Here is a 21,008-nt window from a genome sequence, read left to right as displayed (position 1 = left end):
TATAGTCTGTTATATTCTTAGAAACTAGGTCACGAAGCTTATTAGAACTATATGAAAAATAAAGTGATTTCGAATGAGAGGATGAAACCCTTTCTTAAAGAATAAATTTGTCTTGGTGCATTTGTGCCATTATAACAAAATGACACAGGTAATTTGCAAACAATATAATTTTTCTCCCTATTCTAGAGGCTGAAACGTGCAAGATCAAGATATCAACACATTTGGTGTTAGGCGAAGGCCAATTCTCTCTAGTTCCAAGATGAAACGTTGATGCTGCCTCCTCTTAAGGAGATGAGTGCTATATCCTTATATGGTGAAGGGACAGAAAAGGCAAACCCACTCTCTCTAGTACTTTCATAAGGACCCTAATTGCATCCATGAGAGCTCTGCTCTTATGACATTAATCACCCCCAAAGGACCCACCTATTAATATTATCACACTGGTGACTGCATTTCAATATATGAATTTGGGTTGTACATAGAGACCATGGCAAAATTCAACTTTACTGTTTGCTTCTTAACAGCTCTATTGATATGATAGGCTTTTTGCTTATTTCGGTATCTATAGTTAGGTTCTAGTAGAATAAAGTGTCTAGGCAAATTATACACTTATGCCTTTTCTTCAACCTGCATCAGAGAAAATTATAAAGCATTCAGTCCTTCTAAAACAGGATCCAGAATCTGATCTAGAGTATATTAGAGGGATGTTCTTCATTAGACCAAAACTTATCTTATATATTTATAAGCATTCATGACTTCCAGTTTTGTGTGAGTCTTACTTTCACTAAAGCAGGGGCTCCCATCCAATATTGATGAGAATTTCTCTGCCACACCCTTTAGCCCACAGCAATGGCGTCTGCTGACCATTGGACTGAATCTCTGAAACTGCAGGCCCAAAACCAGTTCTGGGTTTTTTTTTTTTTTTTTTCTTTTTCTTTTTTTATGTTTAGGATAACATTCAATAAGTTACATGAGAAGTTGAGTACTTTTTTAAAAAATATGCTTTGTGTTAGATTGTTTTGTCTGTGTTATGAGCACTCTTAAGGTAGGCCAGGCTAATCTGTGGTGTTTGGTAGGTTCATGTACTAAATGCATTTTTGACTTATGTTATTTTCAACTTAAAATGGATTCATCAGTACATCACTAGTATATCACTAAGGCAAGGAGTATCTATTCACTAATACTAATAATAAAAGAATTGAATTCTATGAAGAAATAATGCAGGGAAACCATATGTGGAGTTATTAGCAGGGCATCTGTTTAAAAGAGGATGATGAAAAATTTATTAAAAATCAAATTTATAATGGATATGTTAACCAAGTTGATTTAACCATTTTATAATGAGTATATTTATCAAAACATTATATTCTACATAGTTAAATATGTAAAATTTAAATTTGTCCATTATACCTTAATTAATCTGGGGGATTTTTTTTCTTAAAAAGCAAATAGAAAAAAAAAATAAAGAAAAGAGGGTGCTCAAGAAATACCTCACCAAAGAGATTTTATTTAATCAAAACCCTGAAAGCGTAAGTAAATCACATGAGTAAATGGAGAAGGCTTTTATGAGTGAACAGCAAGACTAAAGACCTGGAGGTGAGAAGAAAGTTGGAATGTTCCAGAAATCATACAAAGCCAACCATGTGCAGAGTTGAGTGAGTATGAAGGAGAATAAAAGACGATAAGGAGATAAGGTATTGGGTGAGGGCTAAATAGTGTGAAGATTTCTGAACATCAGTTGTCACTTTTCCCAAGAGTTCATGATGTGTTTGACTTTATACCACTTCTGAGGAATTTTGTTTAAAGCCAGGGTGAAGAGTATGGGGCATCTATTGGAAATAATATTGTTAACTCATACAGGGCCCTTATAATAAAATTTTGGAAAAAAACATGAGGACAACAGTACTCACAGTGGTACACTCTGACTTTTAAAATTTCTTTATTGAGGTGAAGTTTACTTATATAAGTTTTATAGTAAAAAATTTAGTGGCATTTAGTGATACATGTATAAAGTTCAACTACCACCTCTGTCTAGTTCAAATTCTCATCATCTCATAAGAAACCTCATATCTACTTAATAGTCACAACTAATTTTCCCTTATCCTGTAATACAATACAATATTTTTTCTATGGATTTACATATTTTATTCAGATAGTACATTATAAATGCAATTATATGCTATGTCGCATTTTATGTCTGGTTTCTTTGACTTAGCATAATTTTTTTGAGGTTCACTCATGTAGCAGTACCATTTCTTTTAATGAATGAATAATATACCATCATATACAAATTCCACTATTTGTTTATCTATTGTTTCCACCTTTTTGCTATCATGAATAGTGCTACCATGAATATTTGTGTACAACTATTTGTCTGAACAATGTTTTCAACTCTTTGGGGTGTATAGCTATGAATGGAAATGCTGAGTAATGTGGTAATTCTGTTTATCTTTTTGATGAACCATTACTCAATTGTTTTCCACATTACTGAACCATTTTATAGTTCCATGGTGCTATAATTCTTAAACTAGCTATGTACTTTATAAGTGTTTGCTTCCTCACACCTTATCTTCACTAGGTTGGATCTGTTTACCCTAGGTTATCATATATTACCTAAAGTGGTAAGTTGATCATCTGGTTCTCCCAAATCAGTGGAAAAGGAGGGTTTTTTTTTTTTTTATTAAGGAAAATGAAATGAATAAAGACATAAAGAGAAACTTTAATGGCTACAAAGCAATGTTGTATAATTTCTAACTCAAAGTGCTCTAGATGTGATAAATGTAGATATGGATATAGAGACAGAGATAGAGATGGAGAAATATGTAGATAGATGTAGGCATAGAAAATCTCCTACTGGTTCCATTTCACAGGAGAACCCTGACAAACACATGAGTTTTGATTAATCAATCAATTGAACAATGCATACATAGGTAGATAGATTTGTTTTAAGGAATTGGCTTAGATGATTATGGAAATTGAGAAATACAAAAGTATTCAGTCAGCCAGCTATATATCCTTGGAAGCCAACAGGTTAGTTCTTGTTCAGTTTTGAAGACCTGAGAAACAGGAGAGCTGATGATGTATGAGACATCCTAATGCCTTGAACCTCAAACTCAGAAAAAGACCAATGTTCCAGCTCAAGGTATCAGACCAAAAGAATTCCCTCTTATTTCCAGGATGGTCAGTGGTTTTGTTTTATTCATTCCTTTAACTTATTGGATAAGATCCACTCATGTTAGTAAGAGCAATCGATGTTACTCATCTTATCAATTCTAATGTTAATCTCCAAAAACACCTTATCAGACATATCCAAGGCATTGTTTGACCAAATTTATAGGTAACCCATGTCCTGTTCAAGTTAACAACGTGAAATTAAAATTTTTCAGAGTACTTTTGAGCCAACACATTTTCTAAGACCTCCTCTGAATTCTGATAATCTTTATATATTCTAGTTTTTCCTACAGTATTTCTGATTTGAGAATTCATAGTACCCCTTACCTGTGTGGTCCATAGAGTTATTGACTAGCTCATAACTACTTTGTACTGGGAACTATGGAAAGCAATAGAAATCAAAGACTTCATATACTAAAGGAAAAACAGGCCTATAAATAATTAGAAACTGTCTTGAACTATTTGAAATCAAGGAACAGGTCAAGTGGATCTTAGAAGGTGCTATATGTCACATATTAAAATCACTCAGGATGCTTTGATCTTGCTTAAACAATCTTACACAGAATATCTGGGTTAGAATTCAAAAACCTGTATTAAGATTCACAGATGATTTTCCATGTACATAGTAGTTTGAGAAGCACTGAAATAGAACATGCTATTTCAGAATATTTTTAAATAAAATGTTTTAGAATTACTATTTTCCAATTTGAAATTTTGAAATTTCTACCAATTCAAAATAGTTTCTGAAAATAAGATAGTAAAAGATTGTTCAAAATAAGTAATGTACAATATTCATTTCATTTTCAAATCTTTATGATTTTATTACATCATTAGATCAATCTGAAATTCATTTATGTTGATACTCAAGAGTTATGTACTCATTCTTTTTCTGATCTTGCCATCATGCTGAGCTTTGGGGATTCAGACATTTTGGAACGTAGACATAATTACTATCTCATGGAGTTTATAGTCAATCTTCTACGTTACCTTACTTTTAATATATAGAGCAAACTTCTGGATGTGGATGGCTCAGCATTATTTCTTATGTTTGTGTATGTGTGTGTGTGCACATGTGTGTATATTTAGCACTTTTACTTTTTGAGGAGAATAGATTTACTACTCATATGGTTCCCAACTACTAAAAGATATAACTTGCTTTAGAATAATAGTAAATGGTGATACTCTATCCTTTTATATTGGATCCCATATTTCTTTTTCTCTTTTGCTGCAAAAAGCAGGTATTTTAAATTAAGATACTAACTTTATTTTTATGATAACACAGAAAATGTTTTTTCTGCATAACTGAATGATTGAGATGTGGCTAATAGTTTCCTATAGATATTGTATTGTAAGACATTATAAACTAATTTTACATGTATTTTTAAGAGTACATTATTATTCTGACTATTTAAGCGTATCAACCCTAAGTAAAAATAATATGTATAGCAAATACTTAGAGTAGCACTTAATAGTTTACTGTTTCCTATTCACATATTATTTGCCAATTTCAGTTCAACAAGTGTTTTAGGAAAGTCATTCCTCACTATATAATTTAAAGTTTATGCATAATATATAATCTAGGCCAGTTAAATATATATAACAAAAATAATTCAAATTTACTAGTAACTCCTTCCCTGAGCTTTCACATAAACCTTTGTCCCTAATCTTTTAATACAGTACAAACAACAAAATACATGAACATTGTGGTGGAACAAAATGAATTCACTGTCCTTTAAAAGGACAGATTACAGATTACTATAATGCAACTGCTTGGATAATTCTCATCTTTAGTGTTGATTAGATAACACTTAAAGAGCTAAAGATCGATTTGAAAATATAATGTAACATTTTAAATGTCTTTAAAAATTTTTGCATGTGTAACAGGAAGAAATGGGAGATGGAGTTGCTTGACAGGACATAAAGAAGTTCACAAAATTGCTTGAAGAAAGGACAGTGGATTCGTCCTCGAGCTAGAACTCTAGAACTCAGTTTCCACATTCTAGAAAAGGTTTTTGGGTTTTGGGACATATATACATTTTACATGTGATTTTTATAATGAATCTGTGATCTATATGTTGTTATTCTATTTTTCCAGAAACTGATTTGGTGAGGTTCAGTAACTTTTTCAAGTATATACAGTAGTTAAGAACAGAGTCAGAGTCCAAAATTATTATGATTCTAAATCTGCTGCACATTCATTGTGCCATGTGGATGAGGCCATGTTCAAGAACAGACCTAAAATAATTTAAGAAGGAGTGCTATAATCTCTAAGAACATCTCATTCTAATTAACAAGTTTCTGTATGAAATTTCATGGAAAACACCCTCTCATCTTTGGTCTTTATATTTTAGATTGTCAGAATAAACATTTTCCCTTTTTAATGTTTAGAATGTATACAACTGGGAGCTGAGTGGATGTTTTACCATTAGGAATGTTGTAAGTCAATACAGTACCATAAGTATTGGTTTCATGTTAAGAGATTCTAAATACTATGGCAGACAGTGACCAAGTACCATGCTTCCCACTAGCTTACCGGTCTTTCTTGCATTTCTTTCTTATTTCCTTGCTGAATGCCAGTTGTGTAGCTAGGTCAAATAGTAGTTGATCCTGGTCTTATTGTTTACAATTTCCCTCTAAAGATGTCTTCCCTCTAATTGTTCATGATACCCCACTATCTTATCAAATCTAATTAACTGTTTCCAGCATATTTCAGAGTTTTCTTTATCTATAAACAAATCTTTAATATAGAGTCTTCCTAATTCTATACCTCATCAGACAGAGATTGAGGTGATTTTTGGAGAACATCATAGTTCTTTGGTATCCTGCTGTCCAACTCTACAGATGGTGCACTCAATGAATGTTCTATGATCTAAATGCTAATGGGTAAACATTTTAGTTCAGCTGATATGATTAATAATTTTATGCAGAAACTTGACTGGGCTAAAGGATGCCCCATCAGCTGGTAAAACATGATTTTTGTGAGTGCCACTGGGGAAGTTCTAGAAAAGAGAAGATTTTGAACTGGTGAACTGAATAACATAGATGGCCCTCACCAATGTGAATGGGTATCTATTATTCAATGGATGATGGACTGAATAGAATGAAAAGATGGAGGAACAAATTCACTATCTCTGCTTGAGCTGAGATTTCCATCTTTGTCCCTCCTCGGGCAGGCAATCCTTGTTGTCAAGCTTTTAGCATCAAAGCTAAAAGGATTTTCAGCATCCACCCCCACCACAATTCTCAAGCCTTCAGACTGTAACTATATTACACTGCTTTCTTGGTTCTCTAGCTTGCCTCCACAACCATATTTCCAATCCTATAATAAATCTCATATCTCTTTTCTGTTGGTTCTATTTCTCTCAGGAATCCTAACAGCTTCAGTATTCACAGACCAATCTAATCTTCCCATTTCCAGACTTCAAGTTTTGGGAGCTAAGAGTGACAATCAGTTGGTAAGAGTGAAAGGAAGATCACCCTCTTATTCCCTTGTATTGCTTTATATCACCAAGTTTTTATATGCCAGTGATAACAGTGTCCAGTGTTAATATTCTTCTTTTTGAGATTTGAAATCTAAAATGCTTCTTTAAATCAATTATTCAGCATTTAACTAGCTTTGTGACAAAGGGGAATTCACTTAAATTATTTAAGTAATGTCTGCCATTATCTCTCTTTCACTATTTCTGAGACCTATGTCTGTCTGTTTGCAGATAAATATATACATAGATATAAGAACTTATAATAAGTTGCCCAATTACTTTCATTTGCTTTAGCAGATGTAGAAATTTTTATTTATGATAAAATAAGTAGTACATGATTGATTAAAATATCTTAATTCTAATTTTGTGTTCAAACCCAGTATTTTTTTCTTGCTATTGAAAAACCGTATATATCAATGAAATTTCTTCCCTGTCTTTAATTTGGTTTGCCAACCCAGTTTGTTCACTTACAGACAACAAAACAAGTAAAAATATAATCTTGGAAGCAAAAATAAAAAAATAAAAAATCAGCAGATGTTCTCCCAAAGAATGTTACACGTGTGATGAATACTAACACAAATCTCAGTATGACTTTTTTGCAATTACAGTTAATTTCAATTTTTGTCACTGATTTACTGTTTCTTATATTCATTCTCTTAAAGAAAGTTGGATAAAATCCAAAAATATTTCAAAGCTGCCATTTTGCTTAATTCTCAAGAGCTCAATTTTGTTAAATTTGATCTTTCTTTTGCTTCTAACTAGATCTTTCAATGTTTGTGAATGTTCTTGGTTTTGTAGAATGAGGACTTTAAAAATTAAGAAGTGAGTGGGATAAGCATTCAGACTCAAATTTGAAAAAAGGACTTTGAAATGTTATGTGTTGAGTTGCATTTAAAATGCAGTTCTCTTATAGTTTTATTGCTTGTTTCTTTTTAATCATTGAATAAGCATTTTAAATTTTGTTACAAAGTGGTTTTGTTTTATGAAGAACACACTAAATTATTTTCTGCTATAGAAATATCTGCTTCATTTGTGTATAAAATTGTATTGATATGTGACTTCACAGTTCTAATTTATCTATATCTATATATATTCAATGTACCTAGATTTATTTATTGAAAAAATGGAAGTCATAATATTAGCATCCTTATTATTTATTTTTAAAGATTTTAATTTTTCATTGGGAAGTATGTTATTTTTAAAATGATCAGTGATTACCCTAAGTATATATTTTGGAACACTTTAAGAAAGGACCATTTTTCAAAAGTTAAATTAGTTTTGAAAGTAGATATCTATGTTCTTTTAAGTTTTTGGTTGGTATGGAGGAGGATACTAAATGGTGCACCTTAGGGGTCCTCATTTACTTCTCTCCTCCATAGCCAAGGGGCTCTACATATCAGAGAGGTTTGATTGCTCAGGAAACTTGTGAGCTGTTTGAATATAGTGTGATAACATTGATTTAGTTTGTTCTGATTAGACTTTCAGGCATTATCAGATTACTTTAGGGAATAAAGCAAATATATAAATACATATGAGCAAATATATAAATAAATAATAAAGCATTTATATCATTTTATAGTAATTTCTTCATAGTAATGAATAAAATACTTTAGTTCCAAATTGAGTAATAATAAAATCATTCTAGTAATGAATTTAGTGAAAAGGATATGGGCCTAAGAATATTCCTTGTGCATAAACTTCTTGCACTGAACAGGCGAGTGATAAGCATATTTTAAATAGATCAAAATAATGGATAATTAAAATATCATAAACATTTCCAAATTTTGGTTTATAAGAACAATTTAAATGTGAGCAATATTAATACTTAAGTATATAAAATGTCATCTAGAAATAGGTTCCACTCTTCAACATACATAGGCATTCTAGTATCTGCCAACTGTTTCAGTGTATCTTTTAAGTATTCCCATATTTGTTTCTAGAATATCAAATAATTGTGTAAAATTTCCAAATCAGGCCTGAAAAATCAGGGCTAATTTAGTATTTGAAATCAATTCATTCTAATTTATGAAGGGACTAATTCCTAAGTATATTATTTAAATTCTAAGGCCTAGAAAAAGGATAGATTCATTTGTTGCCTATCAAATATCATTTTTCCAGAATATATAAAGAACTCAAAAAACTCTACACCAAGAATACAAATAACCCAATCAACAAATGGGCTAAGAAAATGAACAGACACTTCACAGAAGATCTACAAGCAATCAACAGATATATGAAAAAATGTTCAACATCTCTAGTAATAAGAGAAATGCAAATCAAAACTATCCTAAAATTCCATCTCACCCCAATTAGAATGGCGATTATCAAGAATACAAGCAACAATAGTTGTTGGAGAGGATGTGGGGAAAAAGGTACACTCATACATTGCTGGTAGGTTGCAAATTAGTGCAGACACTCTGGAAAGCAGTGTGGAGATTCCTCAGAAAGCTTGGAATGGAACCACCATTTGACCCAGCTGTCCCACTCCTTGGCCTATACCCGAAGGACTTAAAATCAGCATACTACAGAGATACGGCCACATCAATGTTCATTGCTGCTCAATTCACAATAGCCAGATTGTGGAACCAACCTATATGCCCTTCAATTGATGAATGGATAAAGAAACTGTGGTATATGTATACAATGGATTATTACTCAGCCATAAAGAATGATAAAATTACAGCATTTGCAGGCAAATGGATGAACTTGGAGAATATCATGCTTAGTGAGATAAGCCAATTTCAAAAAAACAAAGGAAGAATTATCTCACTGATGAGCAGATGATGACACATAATGAAGGGTGGGAGGGGGGCAAGAATGGAGGAAGGAGGGACTGTATAGAGGGAAAGGAGGGGTGGGAGGGGTGGGAGGATGGAAAAAATAACAGAATGAATCAAAAACTATTACCCTATGTAAATGTATGATTACACAAATGGTATGCCTCTATTTCATGTACAGAGAAACAAGATGTATCCCATTTGTTTACAATAAAAATTAAAAAAAGACCCCCCCCCCAATAAATGTACATTAGAAAAGAAATGAAGATTACAAAGTGAAGTTCAAATTCAAGTTTACTTTTAACAAACAAACAAAATGACAAAAAGAATGGCAGGCTTACCGGATTTTAAGTTAGAAAATTGAATAACACAAGGCACTATTTAGAACATATTTCAAATCTTTATTTTAACCAATGAAAGGGAAATAAAGAATAAAATGAAGTGATTAAAATGGAAAAAGAAGAAATATGAGATCTAAGAGGAAGGAAAGATATAAAGAGTCAAACAGAATGTTCCCCTGGGATAAAAAACTGAGGGAGAATGGAAGGTAGAAGAAGAATGAAATAAATTAAATATATTTAATAAATGATTAAATAAATGAAATAAAGAGCAACAGGGTTTAAAAAGTAAATGAAATGAACAGATGGGTAAGTACATAGGTGGATGGGTAGACATAGACAGATGATAGATACTGCCAACAATTATAGCATCAACATCTAATATTTTATGATACTTTTAAAAGTTTCCCAACCATTACCGTATATATTATTTATTATAATCTGCATCTACATTCCATGGGTTAGATCACAGTCTCCAATTTACAAGTGAAGAAAAATGTTTACACAGGTAAAATGAATTCTCCTACATCATTTAATAATAATAACAACCATATGATTAGTAGTATAGTAGCAGCAGCAGTAGTAGAAGAGCAGCACTTAATAATTGCTGAGCATATACTGTTTTCCTTCTCGTCACTGAGCCAAGAGCATGAATGAATTATTTCATTTAATCCACATTTGAGGTAATTATTATAAATGAAGAGGCTGTCTCTGGGAAATATTTAACAATATGCCCGAAAATAAACTGGGACAAATCCAGAATTCCAGTTGAGACATCTGACCCCTAAACCTGTCCTCTTAATAACTGCAATATAAGTACCAAAGGTAGAATTTCATTCATACCTTCACATTCCTTACCTGACATTCCTCCCAGAAGAAATAGAGCGGTTCCCACTGTACACCCAGGCAGTTCCCCAGCTTACCATTGTCCAGCTTATTACCTAGAAGTCCCATTCCTCACTTCATTATGCCTACCTGACCAATTCTGTTTCCCATGAACCCATGCCCCACCCTGCCAAGGTCAAAACTGTGTGTCCCCAGTGGCATGGCCATCGGTCAATCTTAGTCCTGTAATGAGGTGTGGAGATGTACCAACTGGCCTGTCTTTCATTTCTGAACATCATCAGGATCCATATGATATGTGGTTCAGTTATGCACACCAAGGAGGTTACTCATTTAAATAAAATGATAGGTATTTGGCACTTAAATGTCAAAACTGATTATTGATCAGATGAGTTTAAATTTAACAAAAGATCTCTTCCTCCCCTTTACACAATAGGGGGAATCACTTTCATTCAAATAAAGCATACATCATCAGGTGGTAGCTCAATAAAAAAAGCTTATTTTTTTATCCCCAAGGATTGAAATCTATGAACATGACAGTGCAGGGTTCCCAGTTGTCAGCTCTGCTATCAGGAAAACAAGATTTAGTTAGACCACAGATGTACTAAAAAAGTAAGAAAGAGGGAAAGTATCTGGAATGGTAGAGTAAGTAGAGATCGAAAATTGGATATATATCTTTAATCTAGGATTCACCATTAATTTTATCTATGAAAAAAGCAATTTCTTCTCCATTTCCTCAAGTATAAAAGATGTGTTAAAAAATCTCCTTAACCAGTCTAACAGTGCTACTTTTTGTCCAGTTGAGGTGAACACTCAACCGCTACGTGTGTGTGTGTGTGTGGGGGGGGGGGAAGAATATGAAAAATGGAATATAAATAATAAGAAAGAAAAGTACAAGAGGGAAAAGTCCACTAAATACTCATAATTGTTATAAATATATAAAATATAGTTAGGTAGCATAAATATATAACAAAATATATAAATATATAACAAATATATAACAAAATGGTGTAGGATATAGCAAAACTTCGCTTCAAAATAGTTTATTTGTAAGGAATAGTGTATTTTGTTGTCTGTTTTATTAAGGAAAGGACAAATTAGAGAATTACTTTACCATGATATCCTCTTTTGAATAGCAGTCACCATCTTTTGGGATTCTCAGATTTAATCTAGAAAAGTCTTGCATTTTGAAGACCAAAAATGTATCTGACAAATGATAATTTGCTTCTTTCCACATGTGGTATTACAGAGTTTTCTTTAAATTGAGTGATATTCTTTTGACAATTGTTATCTATGTCCCTGAGTGGTAAAAGATACATATTTTATGTACTACATACAAGTTCCTTTGATGCACAGATTAAACTTTTCATTTAATTTCCCTTTTTTAGCTGAAACTTTTTGTTGATTTATTACAAGATAAAGGATAAAAATATTTATGTCTATGTAACCTCTAAAGTATCTCTCTAATTTTAAAGTGATAAAGTACTTTCCATCATTTAATTCTCCCAGGTATAAAGAAGTAGTTTTATTCTCAGCCTGCAAAAGGAAGAAATCTTTTTAAAACATCTGAATTCATTTTTGACTTAATACATTTTTAAAAATTCTATATTTCAGGCTCTGCTTGAGACTCAGAATCTTTTGCGTGAACAAATCACAAATTTTACATTCAACTTGGGATTTTCAGGGAAATTTTACCACACAGGTAAGAAAAAGGAATTAACTGTTCTATAAGGCTTTTTTTGACCACTCTATTGAAAATAGTATACCCCTCTGTCTCATACTTTCCTAAATTCCTTATGTACTTCCCCTGTTTTTCATATAATTTAACTCCATCTATCATACTATCTTAAACCTTTTGAAACTGTTTATTATTTGAAAGTTTATGGTATTATCAAATCATCTTCCTTTTTATTGTTATAATTTATGTATATAAAATGAATAAATGTGCTCTTTAGTGAATTTTCACAAACTATACACATCTGTATAATTCATAGGAAGATCAAGTAAGATAACACTACCAGAGTACTGTCACCTCATACTCCCTTACAGTCACTAGTTTTCCTCAAACAAAATTATTATACTCACTTCTCATGCCATCTGAGATTTGCCTCACTTTGAGTTATGTGTTAAAGTACTCATTTGTTACCTGTTTTTTTTTTGTTCAACATTATTTTTGTTTCACATATATTATTATGTATAGGTTTTAATTTCTTCATTTTTCATTGCTTTGTATTATTCCATAATTTGTATATACCACCATTTCTTTATCCATTCCATTCCAATATAGATGATTGGTTTATTTCTGGACTTTGATTTTTTTAGTAGGCCTATTATGAAAAATCTTAAACCTGTTCTTCAGCAACTTAAGTATTTTCTTTTAATTATATATCAACAAGGAGTGGAATTTCTAGTTGTATGGACCATAGACAATCAGATTTAACAGAAAATGACAATCAGGTTTCAAATAGTTTTATCAATTTATATTTCTAATTGTATCAGTGTTCTAAAAACCATGCTCTAAAATCTTGCTAATGTTTGATTTTCTTTTGAATTTTAGCCTTTGTAGTAGGTATGTAGAAATGTCATGTTAAGCTTTCATTATATATTTTTCTGATGTCTAGCATGCAAGCCTCTTTCCTATGTTTATTGTCTCCATATGTCTTTCATTGAGAAGCACTTTTTTTTCTATTTTCTGAATTTTTTTATTGATTTATAGAAATTCCTTATTCAAACTTAGAGTCAGTTCTCAGTTATATGTGTTACAAATACTTTCACTGTGTGAGTTGTCTGTTCACTTTCCTAATGGTGAGTTTGATGTAGAAAAATATTTAATATTAATGTTTTTCAATTAATTCTTTCTTTCTTTTATGGCCACCTTGTTTAAAAAATACCCATATCACAGTAACATGAAATTTTCCTACAATCTTAGAATTTATAAATCAGTGATTCATGTGGAAACTGAGGTGTAGAATGGTTAGTTTGCTCATAGTCACACAGCTGTTGGTACCAATGTATGTTACCTCTATAAAATTCATAATAAACTGATTTGAATAGGTATCTCTGCAGAAGAGAATATGGGGAATGAATGACAAGGATGAAAATTAGTTACTTTTCAATTGATTTTGTTCTTTTTGCATTTTATATCATATATATTTATCATCCATTCAACTAAATTGTGAATTAAATGGTAATTTTTAAAATATTATATTTAAGCACATTTTTCTAATAATTTTCCACAATTTTAAATGCTTTTAAGTTTTTACTTTGGAAATATGAATTCTTTTGTGTATAATTAATGTGTTCCTTCAAGAGTTTAACAAGATTATTATGGTGATAATTCTTCCTATATATATCCAATATCATCAATACATATTTTCATATGCATATAAGTAAAATCAATAATAACTTCATTTTAGATAAATGTAATAAATATTACATTTCTGCAGTAAGTGAATTTTCATGTTTCCATGGAAGTTTTAGAGTTATGAGAAGTGACTCTAGTATATTTCATGTTACATAGTGTGTAAGTCCTCCACTATGTATTTTCATAAAACTATATATGACTGTGCTTCTTAATTTGAAAATTTTGTGACTTCTAAGAGTAACCTTAACATAGGAGGCTCTGAAAGCCTTATTCTCCTAATTACTTAAACAAATATATAAAAGACACCTTTTCAAGCCATGGGCAGTGATGCATACCTGTAATCCCAGTAATTTGGGAGGTTGAGTCAGGAGGATTGCAAGTTCAATTCTAGCACTGGCAATTTAGTGAGACCATGTACAAAATGAAATAAAAAGTGTTGGGGATGTACCTCAGTGATAGAATGCTCCTGAGTTGTGGTACCGCACACATACACACACAAGCAAATCAAAACAAACAAACAAAAATACCCTTTTCTGTGATTATTTTAAAGGTTTATTGGGAATTTCATAATCATGGTTTAACTTTCTGTTATTATTGAGCAAGTTTCAGTATTTTTTATAACCTCAAAAATGAAAACACAAAGATATATTCTAAATTCCTTGCTTACAGTAAAGTTCTACTACCTTGGTATAAATATATGAAATGAAAACATTTATTTTTATGCACCAAAGCTCAGTTCATCTTTCTAGCACCACTAAATTTGTCGAATTGAATCTTCACCAACTTATTGCAATAGAGTATCTGTAACCTCTCTCTAAATCTATCTTAATTTCAGAGTGATTATCGTAGATTCTTTGACATCTTTTGAAAAAAAAAAGACAGTTAATATACAGATAAGGAAATCATCAGACTAAGATCAAGGACATATAGAATATGTAGTTATGAGTGAGGGAGAGAGGAAGATTATAGGAAGACCCGTAGACGGAAACAGGGAAACCCAAACTCACCAAGGAGATACAAGAAAACATTCCTGAAACTCGATTCTCTTCTCACCAAACACTGAATGCAAGAAAATTATTCCACTTGTCCCTCTCATTTCTCATCTGTGGAAGATTTGTCCTTTATTTGTTTATTTTTTTACTCAGGTATTTCCCATATCTCACAATAAAAGTGCCCTCTCTATAAGCCAGGGAAAGTAAAACACAGGAGGAAGCTAAGACCAAGGTTCAAAGAATTTTTTATCTTTGTAAAATATGAAAACTTACACAAAATCATGGCCAGGGTTGTCTTAAGACCAGTATAATAATTTTTCAGTGGGAGCACATAAAATGTAATACTCAATCTTTCAAAAGTTAGGTATTATAAAATTTAATTACATTGTTTCCTTTCTAAATGGATAATTAATTTTCTATTAAATTTTCTATCCTTGTACTAATCTTGAATGGAAGGAGAAAAGCTGTTCTGTCATAATAGTATAAGAGTTCATTTCAGGAAAAAGCTTTACTTATGTGATTTATTTTAACTTTTGAAGGGTTTGTGCATTTTGGTGAGACAGAGAGAGAGAATAGAGATAGATTAAAAGCAGACTTCTCTTTTAGTGAGCAGTAACCATATCCAATGTACTTTGCTAAATACTTTATATCTATGTATATAGTTGTTGATGAACCTTCATTTTTATTTTTTTTAATATGCGGTGCTGAGAATCGAACTCAGTGCCTCACACATGCTAGGCGAGTGGTCTACCACTGAGCCACAACTCCAGCCCTGCTAAACACTTTTAATATACCTTTTCATTGAATCCTAGGAGTTATGTAGTATGTTGCTGGCTTTCTGGATAAGAAAATAAAAATTTAGAGTGCTGAAGTCATAAATTATTAAGTATCAAAAACCTGTTTTAACCCTAAATCATTTAGAGCCCAATTCTTATGTATTCGAAAAACTGAAAATTTGTTGTTTATTTGGCAATCGTTAATTAGAGAACCAAATGGCAAAAGATACTTCTTATCTGTAGAGTCCTTAGATTTCACCAAATCACACAGAAGAAATAGTAAATGTAAATTTTACTTACATGAAAAATTAACTAAAATGTTAAGGGCACAGTGATATTGAATTAAAATTTTGATCTTACTTCTTTACTCCCCATTTAGTGAATGAATCATATAGGTGAGGCTCTGAATTTGGAATTGCTTCATCTGAATTAGAATTCAGATTCTAGATTCAGATTCCGTCCCAATACTTTCACTGAGTTGGGACAAGTTACTGAATCTCTCTAAAGACCAATTTCCTAATCTGTAAAATGAGGCTCTGACTTCATAGGGTTGTTATGAGAATTAAATCAAATGATGTTGTAAAGCATGTAATTTGTGCTTGACAAAAGGTAAATCTCAGTCAAGGAGGCTTTTTAATATAACATCAGGTAAGGAAATACTCTGATAAAATACTGCAGAAAGTTATTTAAATAGATAAATAATATAATTTACAATAACTTTATAAGTAAGTTTTGTAACAACTTCAGAAATGGTCTTTAAAAATTGAAGAATTTGATTTCTCTTTCTTCTTTCTTCCTCCAGTTTGACAAGGAGGACAGAGCAAGGGAAAAAGGGGGGCAACAAGATGCTGAGGCAATTCAATCATGAACAACTACATTTCAGCTGCTTTTTATTATAATGTTTGGCATTTGTTCTCAATATAATTAATTCTGATTCAAAACATTCCTAAAGTGGGGTTAAAGAAAATTATATAAAATGGAACTATCAAGAAAAAAAGGACAGACCTCCATCTACGCTTACTATGTGAGTTAAGTCAGTTAGAGGGCAGACATCATTTGTCTAACCTCTGCAGGATTCCAGGGTATACACATTTTACTCATAGATTTCACCATGGTATTCAGGAAAAGGTAACACCTGAGCTATCTTTCTGAAGATCATTGAGATGTGTTGCTCTGTCTTGATAAATAAACTTTGAGCAATGTCTATGAAATGGGTGAAGAGAGGTGAAAAGACAGATGCAGGACAAGGAATGTGACAAGGAATGGAGTGCAAAAGCAGCTGTCAGGAGACTTTTTATAAACTAGGGATCCTCAGTTTACTTTACCTACAATCAGGAATGAATTGATTACTAAGAAATCCCAGGAGACTTCTGCCAATTTTCAGTGTGAAAACTGCAACGAATAACTGACTTAATCTTAAATGACATGGTATCCTGAGGGAACCAAATGAATTAAGAAATTATTTTGTTGTAACTGTATATATAACTCATGTCAAAATGATTTACTTCTGGGGCTCTATCACTCCTTTCCAGTTTAATTCCAATGATTACATTTTCTACTTATCCCCATTTTCTCTGAACTACAAATTGTACAAAGATGGGAAAAGTTAAAGAGTTTTAATGTCCTTGAGAGTGGTTATATACTTCCATCTTGCAGTAATATCCATGTCTCTTGTTTAACAACATTTACAACTGTTTTATCACAGAGCCTGGTTTTTCCCTAAAAATTTTGCTTTGTTACATTTTATGTTCAAATCCTTATATGCATGTAAGATAACGTAAATGTAATATATGAGAATATATAATTTGATAGATAAATAGATAGAGGTAGATCAGTGTAACTGGAATTAATTAAATAATCATTTTCTTCCTAAAGGAACTGAAGAGGAAGATGAAGGGGATGACTGTCTTTTGGGATCTGTTGATGAGTTTTGGTGGTTTCCTCATATGTGGAGTCATATGCAGCCCCACCTCTTCCATAATGAGTCATCTTTGGTGGAGCAAATGATTCTCAACAAAAAATTTGCCTTGGTAAGTAACTCATGTTGACTATCACATTGAACTAGTGTTTGCTTATTAGAGAAATGATAAGATTTTCTACTGAAAATCTTTTTGAGGCTTTCCATATTTTGGCAGTTGTTAAGCAGCTTTACTATGTGATTGTTAAGAAACTCTTGATATTGTAGACTTTCAATATGTGGCTTTTGAGTTTGTATTGGGTATGTATCATTATGCTTAATGCATTGAGGGATCTAATTTAAGAGAGACTTCACAAAATACAGAACCAATATATAACATTACAGGCAGAGCTGGTAAGACATGTTTCCTATCTAGAAGAAGATTTCTGCTGCACTGAGGAGGTAGAAGTATCCTCAAAAACAATTGTGCAATAAAATGAGATATTCCATGACCTAGTGTCAAACTGTCAATACACAAAACCCATGGTTCAGAGAAACAAGTGTCAATTGTGACACTTGTGAAGGAGCAGTTCTAGTGGAAATGGGATTAGGTACTTCCTGAAATATTAATAAGAGTTAAGTACCAGAATAAATTTGAGTGAAGTGAGGCTGAGGGAAAAGACCAGGTAGATTACCATAAAGTGGACATTAGGTAATAAAGATTCTGTCTAGGAATAGTATGGAAATGAAAGAAAAACTATTGAAAGGCAGTCCAAACAAACATGTTAGATAGATGGAACATTTGCTTGGCTGAAGCAAGGTATAGTGCTTTAGACTGCAGGGTTTATGATTTGGGACAGGGGACTTTAAGTCAAAACTTTTAATAAGTACATTATGAGGGGAAATAGATTTGTAAGCAGACAGTAAAGCCCACTTATATAAATTGGTATTCTACTGGAGTCAAGAGCTCAAGTAATTGATCTCCATGTTATCTTACTCAAACTTACACAAGAAAAGGTTACAATTTACAAACCTTACTGTTTTTTTTTTCTCACAACTGTAGAAAATCAGGTTTATTATGAGTAGAGTCCATACTTGTCTTTTTACTTCAGTGTATTTCTTGGGAAAAAAGTTTCAAGGGCAACCTTGCTATGCATTGATATTTCGTCAAGAAGCAAAAATAGTGCTCATGCATGTTGATATGAAAGTATTTTGATAATATTTGCAAACACCTGTAAGATAGATAAATTTTCCCCCAAAAGTACAAAAATGGTAACCATTATGTAAAATTGAGTAAATACTGCTATGATATGTAATTGAGAGTATTAAAATTCCTATCTCAATGGAAGAGGTAAACATCTAAGACTTCTAATGTTAGCAGTGTTAATCAGCAAGAGATGATGTGGAGAAGAAAATGAGTTGGTAGTTGCTTCATAAATCTGTAGTAAAAAAGAGAAAGGAATTTGTGAGAGAGGAAGATATGTAACTACAGTAGATGAAAGCAGCAATAAAAGATAAAATACTGAGAAGTGAGGAGGGAGTTTTGTTGTTTTTTCATAGACTTAAAAGCATAGACAGATTTGATAAAAGGTATGGCATTCACTGTTATGAAAGTAGTACAGTATATTGAATGATAGGTGTTTAATTATTACTTGAATGAATCAGTGAATGAATCAATGAAAGCCAATATTATGTTTCATATTTAAAATGGCTATAAACACTAGAAAGTAAATATAGTAAAAATAGTCATGCATAGGGCTTATATGTATTTTTGAGAATTCATAACTAAAAAGCATCATAAATGGAAAGAATAATCCAAAATCAAAATCTAGTAATTTTCTCACCTCCTAATTTAAGTGTCAAGCAAAGATTCCTTAGGAATGTGACTTCTTACTACATGTTGACAACCCAAATTATGGTTCTTGATGCAGTACAGAATAGTTCTAAAGGATCTTTAGAAATAATACCAAATGTTATTTTTAATGTTTAATGAAATATAAATCCAGTGGATGGTTGGGACAGGGGTAAACAGACAAGAAAGAAGACTGCATCTAGGATTAGTTGGTTCCCAGTCATAACAGCACAAGAGATTGTACATATGTAAAACACTTGAGAACAGTGATTAGCACATAACACTCATTACATAGCAGCTATTGTTTTTATTATCATTGATTTAATATAATAATCCTACTATCTTCAATTTTTGCTTGGGCTTCTGAAGAGTTTGAAGTGAAAGGAGAGGCGATACCAAATATGGTAACCTTGGTTGTGTAGGGAAACAGAGAACTCGAGGTGGAACTCACCTTTTCCCTTGAATTTCCTAAAGATCCATATCACAGATAGATTCTAAAATGATTCAGGAGAAAAACAACTGAATCTGAGGAACTTTGCATAAAAGTTACCAGCATAGAAAAATTTCAGTGAAAAATTGAATTAAATTCTGACTCAACTATCTATTTACTAGCTGCAACAAGCAAATTGTTAGTATGTGCTAATATTTCTTTTCTAAATTGGTTTATATCCTTTTTTTCTCCATCTGCTTGAAGGCGCTAGATTTTAATATAAGAATGAATGATTTCCAAAGAAGAAATTGAAAGAACATGCAAAGAAGCAATGGACTCTTTTAGGAGAATATGGGTGTTCAAACAAGAATTGAGGTCATGGATGCAATATTCAAATGTCAATTATGTTAGAGGACATTTAAAGTGCCCTTCTAGTTAAGAGAATCTGAGACTATAATCTAAAACTCTGGTCCCTTGCTTTCACTATCTACAGTCAAACACCTGCCGCTTACATTGAGTATTAGCAAATACATCTGATCTATTATCCTTTTGCACAATGTGGACATTTCTGATTCACAAAGGAATTTGTTGTCCATTTTAATTTAGCTTTGAAAACTCTGTCTAATAACTTATTATGGAAGGTCAAGCAAATCTGTTAAGCAAATTTGCATTTGATGACTACAGCCATCAAAGGAAATGCAGCTTTAGAGGTTACTTAGAAAAAAATTTGTAGTTACCAAATATGGGCTAATTGAGAAATTCAACTGAAATTTTAAAGGGAGACATATTTTCAAAGGTTATCAATTCTAAGAGTAATTGTTGAAAAAGATTTACTCCCACTCTGTAGGCTCTCTTTTCACATTATTGATTGTTTTCCCTGATAAGTAGATGATGATATAGAATGGGGGTGGGGAGTGAGGTGTGAGAGAAGAATGGAGGAACTTTAGATTACATAGACGGAAATGAGTGAGAGGAGGAGGGTATGAAAAATGGTGGAATGATACAGACATCATTACCCTATGTGTTCATGTATGAATACATGAATGATATGAATCTACATTGTACACAACCATAGAAAGGAAAAGATGT

The 21,008-nt window shown here is 32.0% G+C and overlaps 1 protein-coding gene across 6 annotated transcripts in view; it reads left to right on the top strand.

The window, feature by feature from the left end:
- Window positions 1–21,008, top strand: part of LOC124994817 (bifunctional heparan sulfate N-deacetylase/N-sulfotransferase 3) — a 198,852-nt gene that overhangs the window by 53,456 nt on the left and 124,388 nt on the right. For 5 of the 6 annotated variants that reach the window (XR_007110553.1, XM_047567074.1, XM_047567077.1 and 2 more), the window contains exons 3-4: window positions 12,223–12,310; window positions 17,616–17,770. Coding sequence is in view for 5 of the 6 variants with exons in the window: in XM_047567074.1 (XP_047423030.1) it covers window positions 12,223–12,310; window positions 17,616–17,770 (243 nt within the window). In the remaining variant the exon portion in view is untranslated. Of the gene's footprint in view, window positions 1–6,442; window positions 6,627–12,222; window positions 12,311–17,615; window positions 17,771–21,008 lie in introns of those variants that run through there. The other variant, XM_047567078.1, reaches the window with a different exon arrangement.

The sequence above is a fragment of the Sciurus carolinensis genome, chromosome 10, assembly GCF_902686445.1.
Source record: "Sciurus carolinensis chromosome 10, mSciCar1.2, whole genome shotgun sequence".
Lineage (NCBI taxonomy): Eukaryota > Metazoa > Chordata > Mammalia > Rodentia > Sciuridae > Sciurus > Sciurus carolinensis.
Note: the sequence above shows the minus strand (reverse complement) of the source record. Positions and strands in the feature narration are given on the sequence as shown.